This window comes from Lithobates pipiens, unplaced genomic scaffold (assembly GCF_037356315.1).
Source record: "Lithobates pipiens isolate NorthernLeopardFrog02 unplaced genomic scaffold, aLitPip1_a1.2 Scaffold_13, whole genome shotgun sequence".
NCBI lineage: Eukaryota > Metazoa > Chordata > Amphibia > Anura > Ranidae > Lithobates > Lithobates pipiens.
The window spans coordinates 146,404,391-146,419,422 of NW_027507718.1; the positions used below are offsets into that span (position 1 = coordinate 146,404,391).

The 15,032-nt window shown below is 37.2% G+C and overlaps 1 protein-coding gene across 23 annotated transcripts in view; it reads right to left on the reverse strand.

Annotated features, from left to right (window-relative positions):
* The window catches only part of PTPRS (protein tyrosine phosphatase receptor type S), a 733,740-nt gene that overhangs the window by 491,674 nt on the left and 227,034 nt on the right, over nucleotides 1–15,032 (reverse strand). For 12 of the 23 annotated variants that reach the window (XM_077475693.1, XM_077475688.1, XM_077475691.1 and 9 more), the window contains 2 exons: nucleotides 12,715–12,825; nucleotides 11,443–11,454 (listed from right to left, as the gene is read on the reverse strand). In XM_077475693.1, coding sequence (XP_077331819.1) covers nucleotides 11,443–11,454; nucleotides 12,715–12,825 — 123 coding nt within the window. Of the gene's footprint in view, nucleotides 1–11,442; nucleotides 11,455–12,714; nucleotides 12,826–14,624; nucleotides 14,689–15,032 lie in introns of those variants that run through there. The other 11 variants (XM_077475694.1, XM_077475692.1, XM_077475708.1 and 8 more) reach the window with 3 other exon arrangements.

Genomic DNA, 15,032 nt, shown 5'->3' on the forward strand with positions numbered 1-15,032 from the left:
GCAGGCGGGACAGGGCTCGTTTAAAAAAAATGTTTTTCTTATTTTAACTTTTATTTTGATTTTTTTCACTGTTCTTTAAAAAAAATTGTGTCACTTTTATTCATATTACAAGGAATGTAAAAATCCCTTGTAATAGAAAAAAGCATGACAGGACCTCTTAAATATGAGATCTGGGGTCAGAGAGATCTCAGATCTCATATTTACACTAAAATGCAATTTAAAAAAAAATTGTCATTTGAAAATAAATAAATAAATAAATAAAATGTCCCTCTAAGAGCTATGGGCAATGACTTGGAGACAGGTGGCGGGGGGGGGGGGGGGGCTATCTTCCCCTCACTCGTCTCCATGTCAGGCCAGGGACAGGTCCAGATCGCCGTTACGGACCTGGCTCCTATCTTTTTTTAGCTGGCTCCTAGATTCCAAGCAAATTTGTCAAGCCCTGTTGTAAATGGTTTTAATCCCATTGTGCATGTAATAAATCTTTTAACCATTGCACTTGGAGGCGTCTTTCTCTTTCTTTTATGACCCTCCAGAGCTGCTTCTTACTACAGATTCCATCCAGAGTGCAGCTGTCCAGAGTTTCTTCCCCCTGTAAATCTAGGTCCCATCTGAGGTTTAACCCCTGAGGCACCATTGTTTTTAATCTAAATATCCACCATGCCTCTCTATCTAAAAGACGTCTGTTCCTATCACCGCCCCTGGGTTAATCTCTTAATGCCAGTAAACCTAAGAGCCCTTTCACACTGGGGTGGTGCGGGCATCACCACGGTGATGCTATTCAGCCACTAGCGGGCAGTTTAACCACCGCTAGCAGCTGAAGAAAGGGTGAATAGCGGCAGTGTTGCGCCGCTGAAGTGCTTTGCAGGCGCTTCGGCAGCGCTGCCCATTCATTTCAATGGGCACTGCATTCTGGGAGCGGTGTATTTTATATATATATATATATATATATATATATATATATATATATATATATATAATAAAAAATTATATACATATGATGTTTGAGGTTTCTTAGTAATTTTCTAGCCAAAAAAATACTGATTTTAACTTGTAAGCAACAAGTGTCAGAAAAAAGTTTAGTCTTTAAGTGGTTAAACTGTCAAAAGTGAGCAGAGAACGCTCTTCACTTGTTACATAGAATCAAATAAATGATGTTGCGCTACCTTAGAATATTTAAACTAAACTAAAGTGCCTAGTGCATAAAGTGTCTGATGTAATTATTTCAAACTAAATAGAAAAATAGCAACCCCTAATATTATATAAATATAGCAAATTCTCCCTAGACCAAACAATTACATAGGAGTGCAAAGGAGTATGATCCAGAAATGCAGATACCCCAACCAAATTATACAAAAGCAGCAAACAATCCAATAAGTGAATAAAGTGTTTAGTGCTTAAATAACAATGGTCTGGCTTTAAGGAATTACTTTATGGGGCTCATTAGAGAAGAACGAGTTAGATATATCTATTTGGATATATAGTAAACAACTACGGGCGAAACTGAAGCTTTAGGAAAATGTCCGCATGGATGCTTATCCATGGGCGGCTCTGGGAAATTGTCTGCCATACCATCTAGACATAGGAAAAATGGCCGCGGGTGTAGCCTAATTTAATAAATTGGCCACGTGAATTTTAGTTGTGGGATGGCTTTGGGAAAATGGCCGACGGTTGGTCATACAAAAAATGGCCGCGGTTGTAGCCTGATCAACTTAAAAAATGGCCGCGGCAATGTTATTCTATGGGAGGCTCCGGAATAATGGCCACCATACATGTTAGTATAAAAGACACTTCCGTAAACCTATATTTCATTCCCTGATGAAGTCACATATAAGGTGACGATACGCGTTGGAATAGGAGGAACTAGGACACCGGAAGTGATGTCCGTAATACGAGCGGAACGCTCGTTTGTTTGTTATGCAAGCTGTTTGTTACCTGTTTGTGAGTACCTTTTCATTATCTTTTAATTAATAAATTTACATACGTACTTCACCATTGGAGCCTACCTTTCTTTCCTTCATGAGACCCTTGTGAAAACTATTAAGTTACCAACACCAGCCGTTGGGACAGTATTAACCTGCCAAGAGTAGGGATACATTTCCTGGATTGTTTGCCATTTTTCTACTCTGCTGTTTACCTTACAGCAGTAAGGTAAGGGGCCACTCCACCTGGTGTGCTGTGAGCACTGAAGAGGCACAAGAGTTAAACTCACTGGTTTTGGCACTCTCTATTTGAAGAAGCACTAAATGAGTCACTTGTCACTTTATTCATTTATGTTTACATAGAGACTCAATCCCATTTCTTCTTTTTAACTTGTTTTTTTTTTTTTGCACTGTGTGATCCACGTTTGTATCAGTAATGATTTATTTTTTTATTTATTGTACTTGATTTTATTTATTTATGAGAAATTTGGTCGCACTTTATTATCGCACTAATTGGCGGTTTTGGTCTTTACATATGCGATCATGGACTAATGGGTCTATGAATATTTAAGCACCAGACACTTTACTACTTTTTGTATTTTTGTTGTTATTTAAGCACTAGACACTTTATTCACTTATTGGATTGTTTGCTGCTTTTGTATAATTTGGTTAGGGTATCTGCATTTCTGGATCATACCCCTTTGTACTCCTATGTAATTGTTTGGTCTAGGGAGAATTTGCTATATTTATATAATATTAGGGGTTGCTATTTTGCTATTTAGTTTGAAATAATTACATCAGACACTTTATGTACTAGGCACTTTAGTTTAGTTTAAATATTCTAAGGTAGCGCAACACCATTTATTTGATTTTTACAAACTATTTTTGGTGGTAGGGTTTATACCTCTGTCGGTGGTTTGCTGCAACCTGCCCTTAGTGATAGTCTATATTTTTTATGATAGCGCGGGGATACTCCAATTTATACTTGTTACATAGAATCAGGGAAATGCTGTTTTAAGATTGGGAGGAGTGTAGAATCGCAATTTTGATTCTTTAACTAATAATCATGCAGCTCTAATACCCTCTGTATAATGTATGTGAAATTAAGTTGCTCTTTTTTAAAAAATATGGTATATTTTCTATCAGCACTAAGTATATACATATTTGAAGTGGTTATAAAGACAGACTTTTTTTTATCTTTATGCATTCTCTGCATTAAGGTAAAAAAAAAACTTCTGTAGGCAGCTCCCTCCCAGCTCCTTCTTATACTTACCTGAGCCCAATCATGATCCAGTGATGTGCACGAGAGCAGAGGCTCTGTCTGCTCTCTCCCTCCTCATTGGCTCAGAGACAGCAGCAGGATCCATAGCCAGGAACGCCAGGGGTGGACCTGAGGAGGATCGGGCTGCTCTGTGCAAAACCATTGAACAGAAATGGGAAAATATGACATGTTTGTTATTTAAAAAACAAAACAAAATTGAGCATTTACAATTACTCCTTCCAAGTTTGGTAATCTGCCGTTGGATTTTTTTAAAGAATCTCATTATCTCCCTCCATTATTCTAGAAAATTTCAAATATATAGCTAGCAAGAAAAGAGAGAGGATGTACTGCACGTACAGGTCTATAGTACTGCATAACGATGGAAAGGCAACTTGTACTGAGGTATAAGAGGCTGCATGTAAGGCCAGTATTTAGAATGGCCAATTAAGCCCCACATTCAATTCAATGGCCAGTGAGCCTCGATGATATAGGAATGTCTCCCACTCATAGTTGTCAAAGACATCTACCTATTCTTTTATAGCCTTAGTATGATTTTGGCGATAGACGATTGTGAGGAGATAACAAAGACAAAGTTCAGGTAGTGATACTAAAAGTAATTAAAAATACATTTAGGCTACATGCACACTGGAGTAAAAAACTTCGCTTCTACAGAAGTTTTGTGTTCTGCCTGTAGAAGCAACTCAGTGCTATCCTATGTATCCATGCATATTAGGACGTTTATAGGTGTATTTTGAGATCAGCGTTTAGAGGCAGGAAAAAAAAAACCTTCTCATTCGTGTTTCTGATTGGCGCTCACTGGCAGAAAAAACTAAAAACTCTCCTAAACTTGTTTGAACTTTGTACAAAAAATGCTCTATATGAGCGTTTTTTTTGCTCCAAAGAGAACAAACTTTTTTTAAGCCCAATGTGCATGGAGCCTTAGGGCCCATTCCCCCACATTTATGTTTTCGTTCTTACCCCCCCCCCCCCCATGCTTTTTTTGTGAACCCAGCCTAAATCTTGTTCTTAGACATACATACAATAAAGGGCATCATCTGTGCAACAACTCTTCCACCATCAATTTCCCAGTATGTCAGGGGGATCCCCAAAAGGAAGGGTCATGTCACAGTTCACTTGAGAATTGAGAATCAACCTGGATTACTGTCCACAGCTGTTCAAGATGCAAAAAGATCAGTCTACTTTTTTCAGCTAGGTCCCAAACTTGATACCTGTTCATTAGTCTAAATTCCTAAGAAACTACCATAGGTCTATTCAAATCCTCACTCCCACTGGTTCCTTAGGAAAAGTACCGCTGGACAATTCCTCTGAGGTCATATCCAGGAAAGCTATATATTCCCACGCAGTGCACTTGAGAGTTGCCTGTGTGCTACCTTTCTAAGTATCTTGTCCCAGGAACCGTTTAAGTGACTTTTGTTTCAATACTAATTATGGTTAACAAAATTGTACAATGCTTCCTTTCTGCCTGCTGTTAGCTGTTGCCCTGCCCAGATGAACGCTGCAACCTGGGAGCCGTCTGTGGGAAAGCACATCATCCCTTGCAGGGTGCTCTGGTGAACACTGTGTGGTTCTTTAGACCATGTACCTCAGCCCTCTTTTGGGCCTATATTCACCTGGTGACACAGACAGGTCCACTACATTTATGACAAAATCAGACTCCATTTATATGAAAAATGTTCATATAACTGGCTTTGAGTACACAAAATCACTGTTATATTCAGTATCTGATTTAGCAAGATAAACTTTAATCTTGTAGTGGCAAGATGTAGACTGGGAAAAAATGCCTCAAATTGCTTTAAACCTACTGATTTATTTAATCTTTAATTTATTGCATACTATGTAGAACACAGAGTGCTGTGAACATTCCAAGATCTACTGAAATTCTCACTACTCTATGGTGGATGGGAACAGAGCTAGAAACTGTGGCACATGAAGATCTTATCATTGAAGTCCCCAAAAGATATAACAAGTCATTAAGTGACTTTGCACCAACAGACTTCACCTTTAACAAAAACATAAACTTAGGGTAAATTTTACCTTTAATGCCAAAATCTTTAAAGTAAAGGCATAAAATACATATATTTTCTTTTTGTAATTGCAAACATACCAATCATCTGATTCTATTGATTTTGTTTTGGGTGAAGATTGGAGGATAAGGCTGCTAACTATTGTGTGCATCTTTCAGAAAACAGACATTTCTGTGAGAAAGAAACTGCCAATGGTGCTCCCTGTAGCTCTATCTACATATTAAAGGAGTAAAAAAATGTAAATATACTTTTTCCTCTTTAGAGCTTTTAGTGGGGAAAAGACCATTGGATCATCAAAGCATGTATACCATAGACTCACAATAAGCCCAATGTCCTGGTCTTAGAAGATTATTTAATTTAGACATTGAGGTCTACACAGTTAAAATTATTGAAAAACCTATGTTAAGATCAGTTTTTGTCTTCAAATCAGGCAAGCTGTAAAAATACAAAAAATCTTTCTTTGAGTGTATTTTTTAATAAAAATGTTATTGCTTTCTATAAATAAAAACTATTACCACAAAGAGTAGTTGGATTGGTTTTGTTTTACATGACCACTCCTCAATATTTTAAAATTGATGCTTATGCTGCCTTTTTTGGGTTTTGTTATCTTGGAGTTTTTTATCTACGTCTTATATCATTTTGCACATATATGTGGAAATACTCTCCAACCTTTTATTGTTTGCAAAGCAGCATGGTGAGATCAGCTGTTCTGGTCAGCCTGCCTTTTATTTTTTCCTTCCTTCCCTTTCTCTTTCCCCCAGTCTCTTGGGCTATAATTAATTTTGGAGTTTTGGCAGTAGAGTTTTTTATTTATTTATTTTTAATTATTTTTTATTTATAAGGGGGGGAGTGAAAATTAGGTATACATGAAATTACAGCCTTTGTCTCATCCACACCAAAACAACAACTTTTTGGAAAGTAAGCGAAAATCTTTAAGACTCAAAATTCAGACAGAATCAAAATCCAAAGTTCATGCTATGTATAAAAGTTAGCGAGAAAGCTTGAAATGTAATTTGCTAAGACCTTCACCCTGAACTCCCTCTAATGGTCTAAAGTCACAAAGTCTCTGCCAAATGCTGGGCACATGATTTGTGATATGGGGAAACATCTTGGCTCAAGAGAGCTGTTGACTGGTTATTTCTGTCTAAATGTCATAGCCCTTTAGTGTTCATATAAAAGGGAAAGATAATCTTTGACTAGGTGTTATTGTAATGTATGCTTCTTGCACCTTATTCCTAATTGTTACAGTAGTTATTTGAAGTATATCTTTTAGACAGTATCTGAAGAAGAAAACAATAACAAGCCTTGTCAACCTGTTTTTTGTTTTTTTTTACCTTCATCTAAATATTAATAGACAGTACACATTAGAGACGTTTTGACTTAACAGTCTACTAAACATTGATTTGTAAGCAGGTTACACATTCAGCTTTGACAGAACTTCTTTCCCTCTTTTTATTTTGTATTGTCCTTTGTTCTGAATATGGATTTTGGATTTTGTGAACTGTATTCTCCATAATTAAAAGTATGCTCTGTGAGTACTCTTTACAATTATCCTCCGGTCAAACCTCAAACTTTCAAGCTCCGATTTAGAGAACAAAAATGATAAAAGTATAATTACTATGAAATAAAATATAATGTAATGACCATCTGAAGCACTGACAGAATTTAGTAATTAAATTGCACTCCAACAGTCAGCAAGCGGTGGCTCCAGACAGGGTGGGGGGAAGACATATATTTGATCATTTTGGTGAGACAGGAATTATTCCATCTTATTCCAAAATGTAAAGGAAAGGGTTGTGAGGAGGGGTGCCAAAAATGTGCAGCCTCTACATTATAATTGAAGCTTAGATTACACCTGTTTATGATTGCATACATTGCAAAAAAAGGTTTGTAATCAATAAATACTAGTACATATATAGTCAACTAGACTAAAAACAAAGCATGTTAGCAGAGAAAAAAGGGAAGAAGTAGAATTTATACACCTAAGTTTTACTTTACAAGGTGTAATCTAATCTATTTTGTCCAATGCAAACACACAGCAATGCATAAGTAGAACATACAACACTTACAATTACAAGTTTACTGCCTTCAAACTTTGTTCCTGCCCAGTGCAAGTTATAACTATGTCATGCTACTTAGAAATGCCTGCTCATTAAAAAAAAAGTAAATGCTACTGAATTATCTCACTATTTTGATATAACTATGCCTTTTTATAAAAGTTGTGAAAGAAATTATTAAAGAATTAGCAGTTTTTTTTCTGCTGGGATCTAAAAAAACACACAAATTATCCCTATAGAAAGGTACTTGCATTAAATGGTAAGGTTGATATGGTCCAAACCCTTGGTGCAATAAATATTTTCAAGGTTTAGCTCTTTAGGTGTAACTGCAGTTTCACTTACATTCTGGTCTTCGCATCAGGGACAGGTGAGTACAAGATTGACAGATGATGAAGGAGCAGGGGAGGCAGCAATACAAGTGTCTTACCCCTTTCACACTGAGACGCTTTACAGTTGCTATATCGCTAAAAATAGCACCTGCAAAGTGCCTCTCTTGTCACTCCATTGTAAAAGCCCGAGGGCTTTCACATGGGAGCAGTGCACTGGCAGCATGTCAAAAAAGTCCTGCAAGCAGCATCTTTGAGACGCTTTAGGAGCGTTGTATGTACCACTCCTAAAGCGCCCTTACTCATTGAAATCAATGGGCAGTGCCACTGCAGCAGCGCTTTGCCATCGCTTTTAACCCTTTTTCCGTCGATAGCGAGGGTTAAAAGCGGCTGAAAAGCAGCGCTAGAATGATGGTAAAGCACTGCTAAAAATAGCAGCCCCACTGCAAACTTCCCTAAAGCCCCAGTGTGAAAGAGTTCTAACTGCACATTATATGGTCAAAGGTTTGCGGACACCTATCCCTCCCCAAAAAATCGTTAGAAAACAGCGCTGTCCAAAAAATTGTTCAAATGATCAAAATAAAAACCTGTACCAGTGAGGCAAGATTTAAAATAATAATAATACAAGTAATAATAAATTCTTGCCGCAACACAATGTGAGATACCCACAATACACAGAAATCTAAAAATACAGCTGCGCTAGGACTTATAAAATACCAGAATAATCATGTGACATATTATATCCTGTTTTTAACCACTTCAATACAGGGCACTTAAACACCTTCCTGCCCAGACCAATTTTGAGCTTTCAGCGCTGTCGCACTTTGAATAACAATTGCGCGGTCATGCTACACTGTACCCAAATGAAATTTTTATCATTTTTTTCCCACAAATAGAGCTTTCTTTTGGTGGTATTTGCTCACCTCTACAGTTTTTATTTTTTGCGCTACAAATAAAAAAATACCGTAAAATTTTGAAAAAGAAAAAATGATTTTTTTTTTTGTTTCAGTTTCAAAACTTTGTAAATAAGTACGTTTTCTCCTTCACTGATGGGCACTGATGGGGCTACACTGATGGGCACTGATAAGGCGGCACTGATGGGCACCAATGTGGCACCAATGAAGTGGCACTGATGAGGTGGCATTGATGGACACTGATATGTGGCACTGATAGGCGGCACTGATGGGCGACACGGATGGGCGACACGGACGGACACTGATAGGTGGCACAAATTGGCACTGATAGCTGGCACGGATTGGCATGGATGGGCGGCACAGATGGGCATGGATAGGCGGCACAGATGGGCATGGATAGGCGGCACAGATGGGCATGGGTGGGCACGGATAGGCGGCACAGGTGGGCACTGATAGGCGGCACAGGTGGGCACTCATAGGCGGCACAGGTACAGGTGGGCACTCATAGGCGGCATTGGTGTTATACTATAGTAATGGATGCCAATCAGTGCCAAACAATAATGCATGCCAATCAGTGATGCCCATTGTGGGCACTGATTGGCATCCATTATGGGCATTGATTGGCATCCATTGTGCTGACTGGCATCCCTGGTGGTCTAGGGAGGATTACCTTTTCCCTGGTGGTCTGGTGGCGTCCCTGGTGGTCCAGTGTGGGCATCCTCGGGGGGGCTGTGCAGATAATCGATCAGCACAGACCCCCCCTGTCAGAGGAGCAGCCGATCGGCTCTCCTCTACTCGCGTCTGACAGACGCGAGTGAGGGAAAGCCGATCACCGGCTCTTCCCATTTACACTGTGATCAGCCGTGATTGGACACGGCTGATCACGTGGTAAAGAGTCTCCGTCGGAGACTCTTTACCGAGATCGTATTTGCCGGGTGTCAGACTGACACCCTGCAACAACGATCGCCGCGATGCGCGCCCCCGGGGGTGCGCAGCGGCTCATAATCCTGATCACGTCATATGACGTCCGGTCAGGATTATGCAACCACTTTGCAGCCGTCAATTGCCTATAGGGCGGGCGGCAAGTGGTTAAATACTGAAAAGTGTATGTGACTATAAAAAGTGCAAAAATTACTCAAAATGAAAACACATAAACAGTCCAAAAAAGGAGGGAGAGAGACACAAGGAGATGAATTTCAGTCCATTAAAGTGACTCCATAAAACACCCTTCAAGTATATAGCAGGTGCGCCCAGAGAGAGAGGTTCATCCACCACCAGATTCAGTAAGGCTTACCAGCTGACAAGATCTCTTTTTAGGGAGATCATACAAGCTTGCAAACAAAACGATCGTTCATTTTTAATAAAATAAAGTAACAAACTCACAGATTTCCAGCTGAATCTCGAGCCAGCCGGCTCTCTCCTATCTCCTTGTATTCAGCTGGAAATCTGTGAGTTTGTTACTTTATTTTATTACGTTTGGATTAAAATTTTATATGGAGTTACGCTATGGGAGCCTTTCTCTTTTTTCCTACTAAATGATTATGGTGGAACGTGAGACGATCTGAGAAAGGGGTACAGGAGTTGGAGACGCCAGCAGAGCCTAGTGAAGGGACCAGGAACGATCGTTTTGTTTGCATGCTTGTATGATCTCCCTAAAAAGAGATCTTGTCAGCTGGTAAGCCTTACTGAATCTGGTGGTGGATGAACCTCTCTCTCTGGGCGCACCTGCTATATACTTGAAGGGTGTTTTATGGAGTCACTTTAATGGACTGAAATTCATCTCCTTGTGTCTCTCTCCCTCCTTTTTTGGACTGTTTATGTGTTTTAATTTTGAGTAATTTTTGCACTTTTTATAGTCACATACACTTTTCAGTATTTAAAAACAGGATATAATATGTCACAGGATTATTCTGGTATTTTATAAGTTCTAGCGCACCTATCCCTCCCACCTTTATGACCTTGTTGGTCTTCTTATGGGATGGTACCTAATATGGGGTTGTGTCTCTCACCCCACCTACCCCAGTAGCTAAAACAGCCTCTACCCTTCTGTGAAAGCTTTTCACAAGATTATAGAATGTGACAGTGAGAATGTGTGCTCATTCAGCAAAAGAACATTTGTAATGTCACATACTGATGCTGGATAAGAAGACTTGGCCCATCCTAAAAGCATTCAAAAGGGGTGAGGTTTTTATTAAAATCCTGACATGGTCCACAGTGGCGCAGTAATATATGAACAGAAAAGGACCTTCTCCAACTTCTTGTCACAAAACTGGAAGCACACATTTGCCTAAAAAGTCTTTGTACTGTATGCTGCAGCAGTAACAATGGAAAGACCTGAAATTTTACATGTTGATAGGCTTCATTTTTAAATTGTATTACTATTTTAAATAACCATTGTGTTTCTTAGATATATTACCTAACTTTAATACTGCACAAATGTGGTATTTGCTGTGTAACATGACAAGTTGTTTAACACGAATATATTTTATCACCACAGGGCAGGAACAACGTTTTTATTTTGAACATGCAACTACTGTCTAAAATGCAACAAAACTTTAAAATTTGAACTACAGAGCAACACAGTAATAACAAAAACAAATAAGGTTACATTGAAATAATAATAAAAACAAAATCATGCAAATAAAGTTACATTCTTCTATCATGCATCAGACTTACTGCCCGAGCACCCAATAATGACGACGAAAAGTGCAAAAACCCAGCAACATTACCAAGGATGCATAGAGGTGTCTCACAATGCAATATCATCTCAATCCCCAAAGCCCATGGACAGTTGCACTGCCCTTCATTGAAAGAATCATTTTTTTAATAATTTTTTTAGCTTTGTATGTAAAAATGTGGGTAAAGAACGTAAAAAAGAAACAAAATAAAACAAAACAAAAACAAAAAAAAACACACCAACCTTCTCGTAGCTCTGAGGGATGTTAAGGGGTTTGATGCAGAACACAATGACATGAGGAGAAGAGAAAAAATAGGGGAGACACAGAGAGAGTAAAAAAAGACCTTCTCCAGGCTTTCAGCTGCAAAGCGACTAATCCATCTATATATATATAGATATATATATATATATGTAAATTAAAACTAGCAACAAATATATTTACTTATCTTCTGCATTTGTACCTACATTTTTACTCCATCTATACTGGACACATATATATTACATTTGCTTTTATACCGTACAATATATACATATATATATGCTCAGTATATAATACTTGTTATTTAGCAACAGACCCAATGTTGTCATGATCATTACAAACTGCAATGTTGTTTTAAATCACAGTAAAAGAGAAAGAATATAACGATCTCTACAATATTGGGTCATAATGAATTTATGTATGCATAAATATACTCCTCAATTGCAGATGCCCTAGTAAAAGTAAAATAAGATCAAGTATTTAGGCATATTTAATATGTTACTGTCTAGTATTTTTTAAACCCACCAATAACTAACTATTCATGAGACATATGCAGATTATTAGATACTTTTTCCCGAATATTTATTTTATTTATACATTCCCAACATAATTATTGCAGCTGTGTGGCATTCTCCTAATATTTAAAAAAAATGTTATTCCGACATTTAACTATCTATACACAAAATAACTTGGTTATGTATCTGTCATTCTTTGTTTTGGGCTATGCATTCACTATATTTGTATACTGCCAGAATGACAGCAGGAGTCCATAAGTGGTAGATTTTTTTCTTTGTTGAGTTTAAACTGACCAAAAAAAAAAAAAAAACATGTATTTTGTTGAATAAAGTTTGAAATGTTCAATATGTATATTTTATATTCTGTAAAATTTCTTGACACTAAAGGCTTTTGTCATTTCAAAGTATCAATTAAAGCATGTAGTGAACACATATGATACGTGTTGATGAAATAAATACATGCCATGTTATTGACATCACTAATAGAACACAGCACAGTAAAAGTAAATAGTATCCTGAAGTACACTTTTATGTCTGCAGTGTGCTTAAGAATTATACCTACCCTGTTCATGAATAATATGATCTAGTAGAGTATACAATTAATATATATTGACAGACCACTTTCAGAAACATTAAATTATTAAAATGTTAAAGCCAGAACTGGAGATATGAGGACAAGATAGCAAGTATGGCCTTCAGAATGTTCACATTACCAGTGTGCAGAGCCCAGCTGCTCCCTACCTCTCACATAAAGATTAGCAGGTGAAGAGTAGCGAACACCAGCACTGTTGGTTGCAACACATTCGTACTTCCCCTGATCAGTCTCTTCACTGTTTTCAATTTGTAAGGCACCTAAAGAGAAAACAAAACAAAAAAACAAAACAAAAAAAACAAAAAAAAACAACAACACAGTTAATATAAACACTAAAATATTATTCCTATAGTACTAAGAGCTAATGGTAACACACAAGAAGCTCTGTTATACCTACTATTAAAGCGGAGCTCCAGCCCCCCCCTTCAAAAATTAAAAGTGACCAGCTACAAATACTATAGCTGCTGACTTTTAATAATAGGACACTTACCTGTCCAGGGATCCTGCGATGTCGGCACCCCAGCCGTGTTTTTTTCTGATCGGCTCACGGGTGCTGCAGCTGCCATTCGTAGTAAGGGAAACTGGCAGTGAAGCCTTTCGGCTTCACAGCCGATTTCCCACTGAGCTGTGCTTTCTAACTGGCCCGGCGGCGGAGAGAGGAGAGGGGTCGAACTACTGGGGGACCTTGCTGCAAACAAGTGGAGCGTCCACTTTCGAGTGGAACTCTGCTTTCAAGTAAATATTGTATTTAGTAACCACTAACTGACAATCCTTGTCAGAATGTAACAGTTTAAACATATAACACATATATATATATATATATATATATATATATATATATATATGTGTGTATCAATCATACTTGGTCTTCAAATTGACAACATAGCATATGCTTTGCTTAAAAGGAAGCAAATAATGATTTAAAATATGGTACCCCCCCCCCCCCCCCTCAAAAAAAAGTGCATTGAACATTACTAAAGATTTTGTAATTACATATTAGGCACCACAGCATTTTGCATAAATGTAACAACACATGTATTACAGATATACACCTGTATTAGACAGAATTATAAAATAAATTCAAACAACAGAATGAGCTAGAAAATATATTTAGAATATGAACATTTATTTTAACAATTTTGATATGATTTTTGAATAATTACCATGTTGTGAGATAGCGAACTTGATAAGATGTGAAGGAGAGGGTAATATTAAAACTGCCACTAAATCTAAAAATTTGCCTATTTAAATGATGAGGCCAACAGGTGAGATGTGTATATGCATTATAGTATACAATAAACTGTGATCTGTTTTTCATAGAAGTCATAATAATTAAAAGGCTGTCCTTTATAATAAACATTTAACATTTCTTTTTACTTAGACAAACCTTTACAAACAAAACATTCCAATAAATTTACTACAGAATTTCTTGATATATTGAGGCATTTTTGGTGATTTGATGCTTATCTTTACAAATAGTTCAGGCAGCATTTTAAAAAAAGATTGTATCTATTACTATAACTTAAATGAGGAACAGATTATAATTTAGCAGTTGCTAAGGCAGAGATCCTAAACATTCAAAATATGGGCAGAATACATACATTATATATATATATATATATATATATATATATATATATAAATATATATACACACACATACATACAGATAGATACACAGTTAGCTTTGCTAAGAGTCTCTGATTTTGCGAAGGTAATGCAAAATATACATGTATACCGATACATTTTAGATTTAGTGGCTCCTTAAAAAGTTTTATATAATTAGGTCCATTTATTTGTTAAAGAAATGTATAAGATCAGTAATACTTACCAAGCTCTGGATAAAATGTACAATGTCTGTGCATTGTAATCATTAAGTGATCTATAATACTGCTAAAACCAGAAGTAGTACAATAGCAATGTACTGTACTTACAGAAATTAAAACCTATACTCAAGAAAAAGAACAATAAAAGGGCCCAAATAAATATAAAGCTAAATAGACAAGGTGAAAAAAGATTTCAATAACTTAAGGAGGCGTTGCTATATGGAAATGCCTTACCTCGAATTGGTGTATTTTCTGTAATGAAAGCAAAGAAGAAGAGTGACATTGGTGAGGAAGTTAGGTTTAGATAACCAGGCACAGAGCCAAAAAAGGGCCTGTATCCAGGAAGAACTTCTGCGAATGATCCACAAACATTTCTTTTTGCCTCATGGTAAGAATTTTAGTTAATGGAATATTTTTCTAAAAAAAAACTGCAGGGTACCCATTAACTACATTTAAGGATGAATTTTTTGGGCTAACAATGCAAAGGCTGATCAAAGCAGAACTCCAGTGTAAACTTTACACTTTGCATAGATGAGAGTAAAGGAGTTGCTACAATATCCAAATATTGCAAGTTATGTTGGTTTTATGGCTCTGGGAAAGAGTATAAACAGGCAAATTAGCAGTCCTATGACTACAAAGACC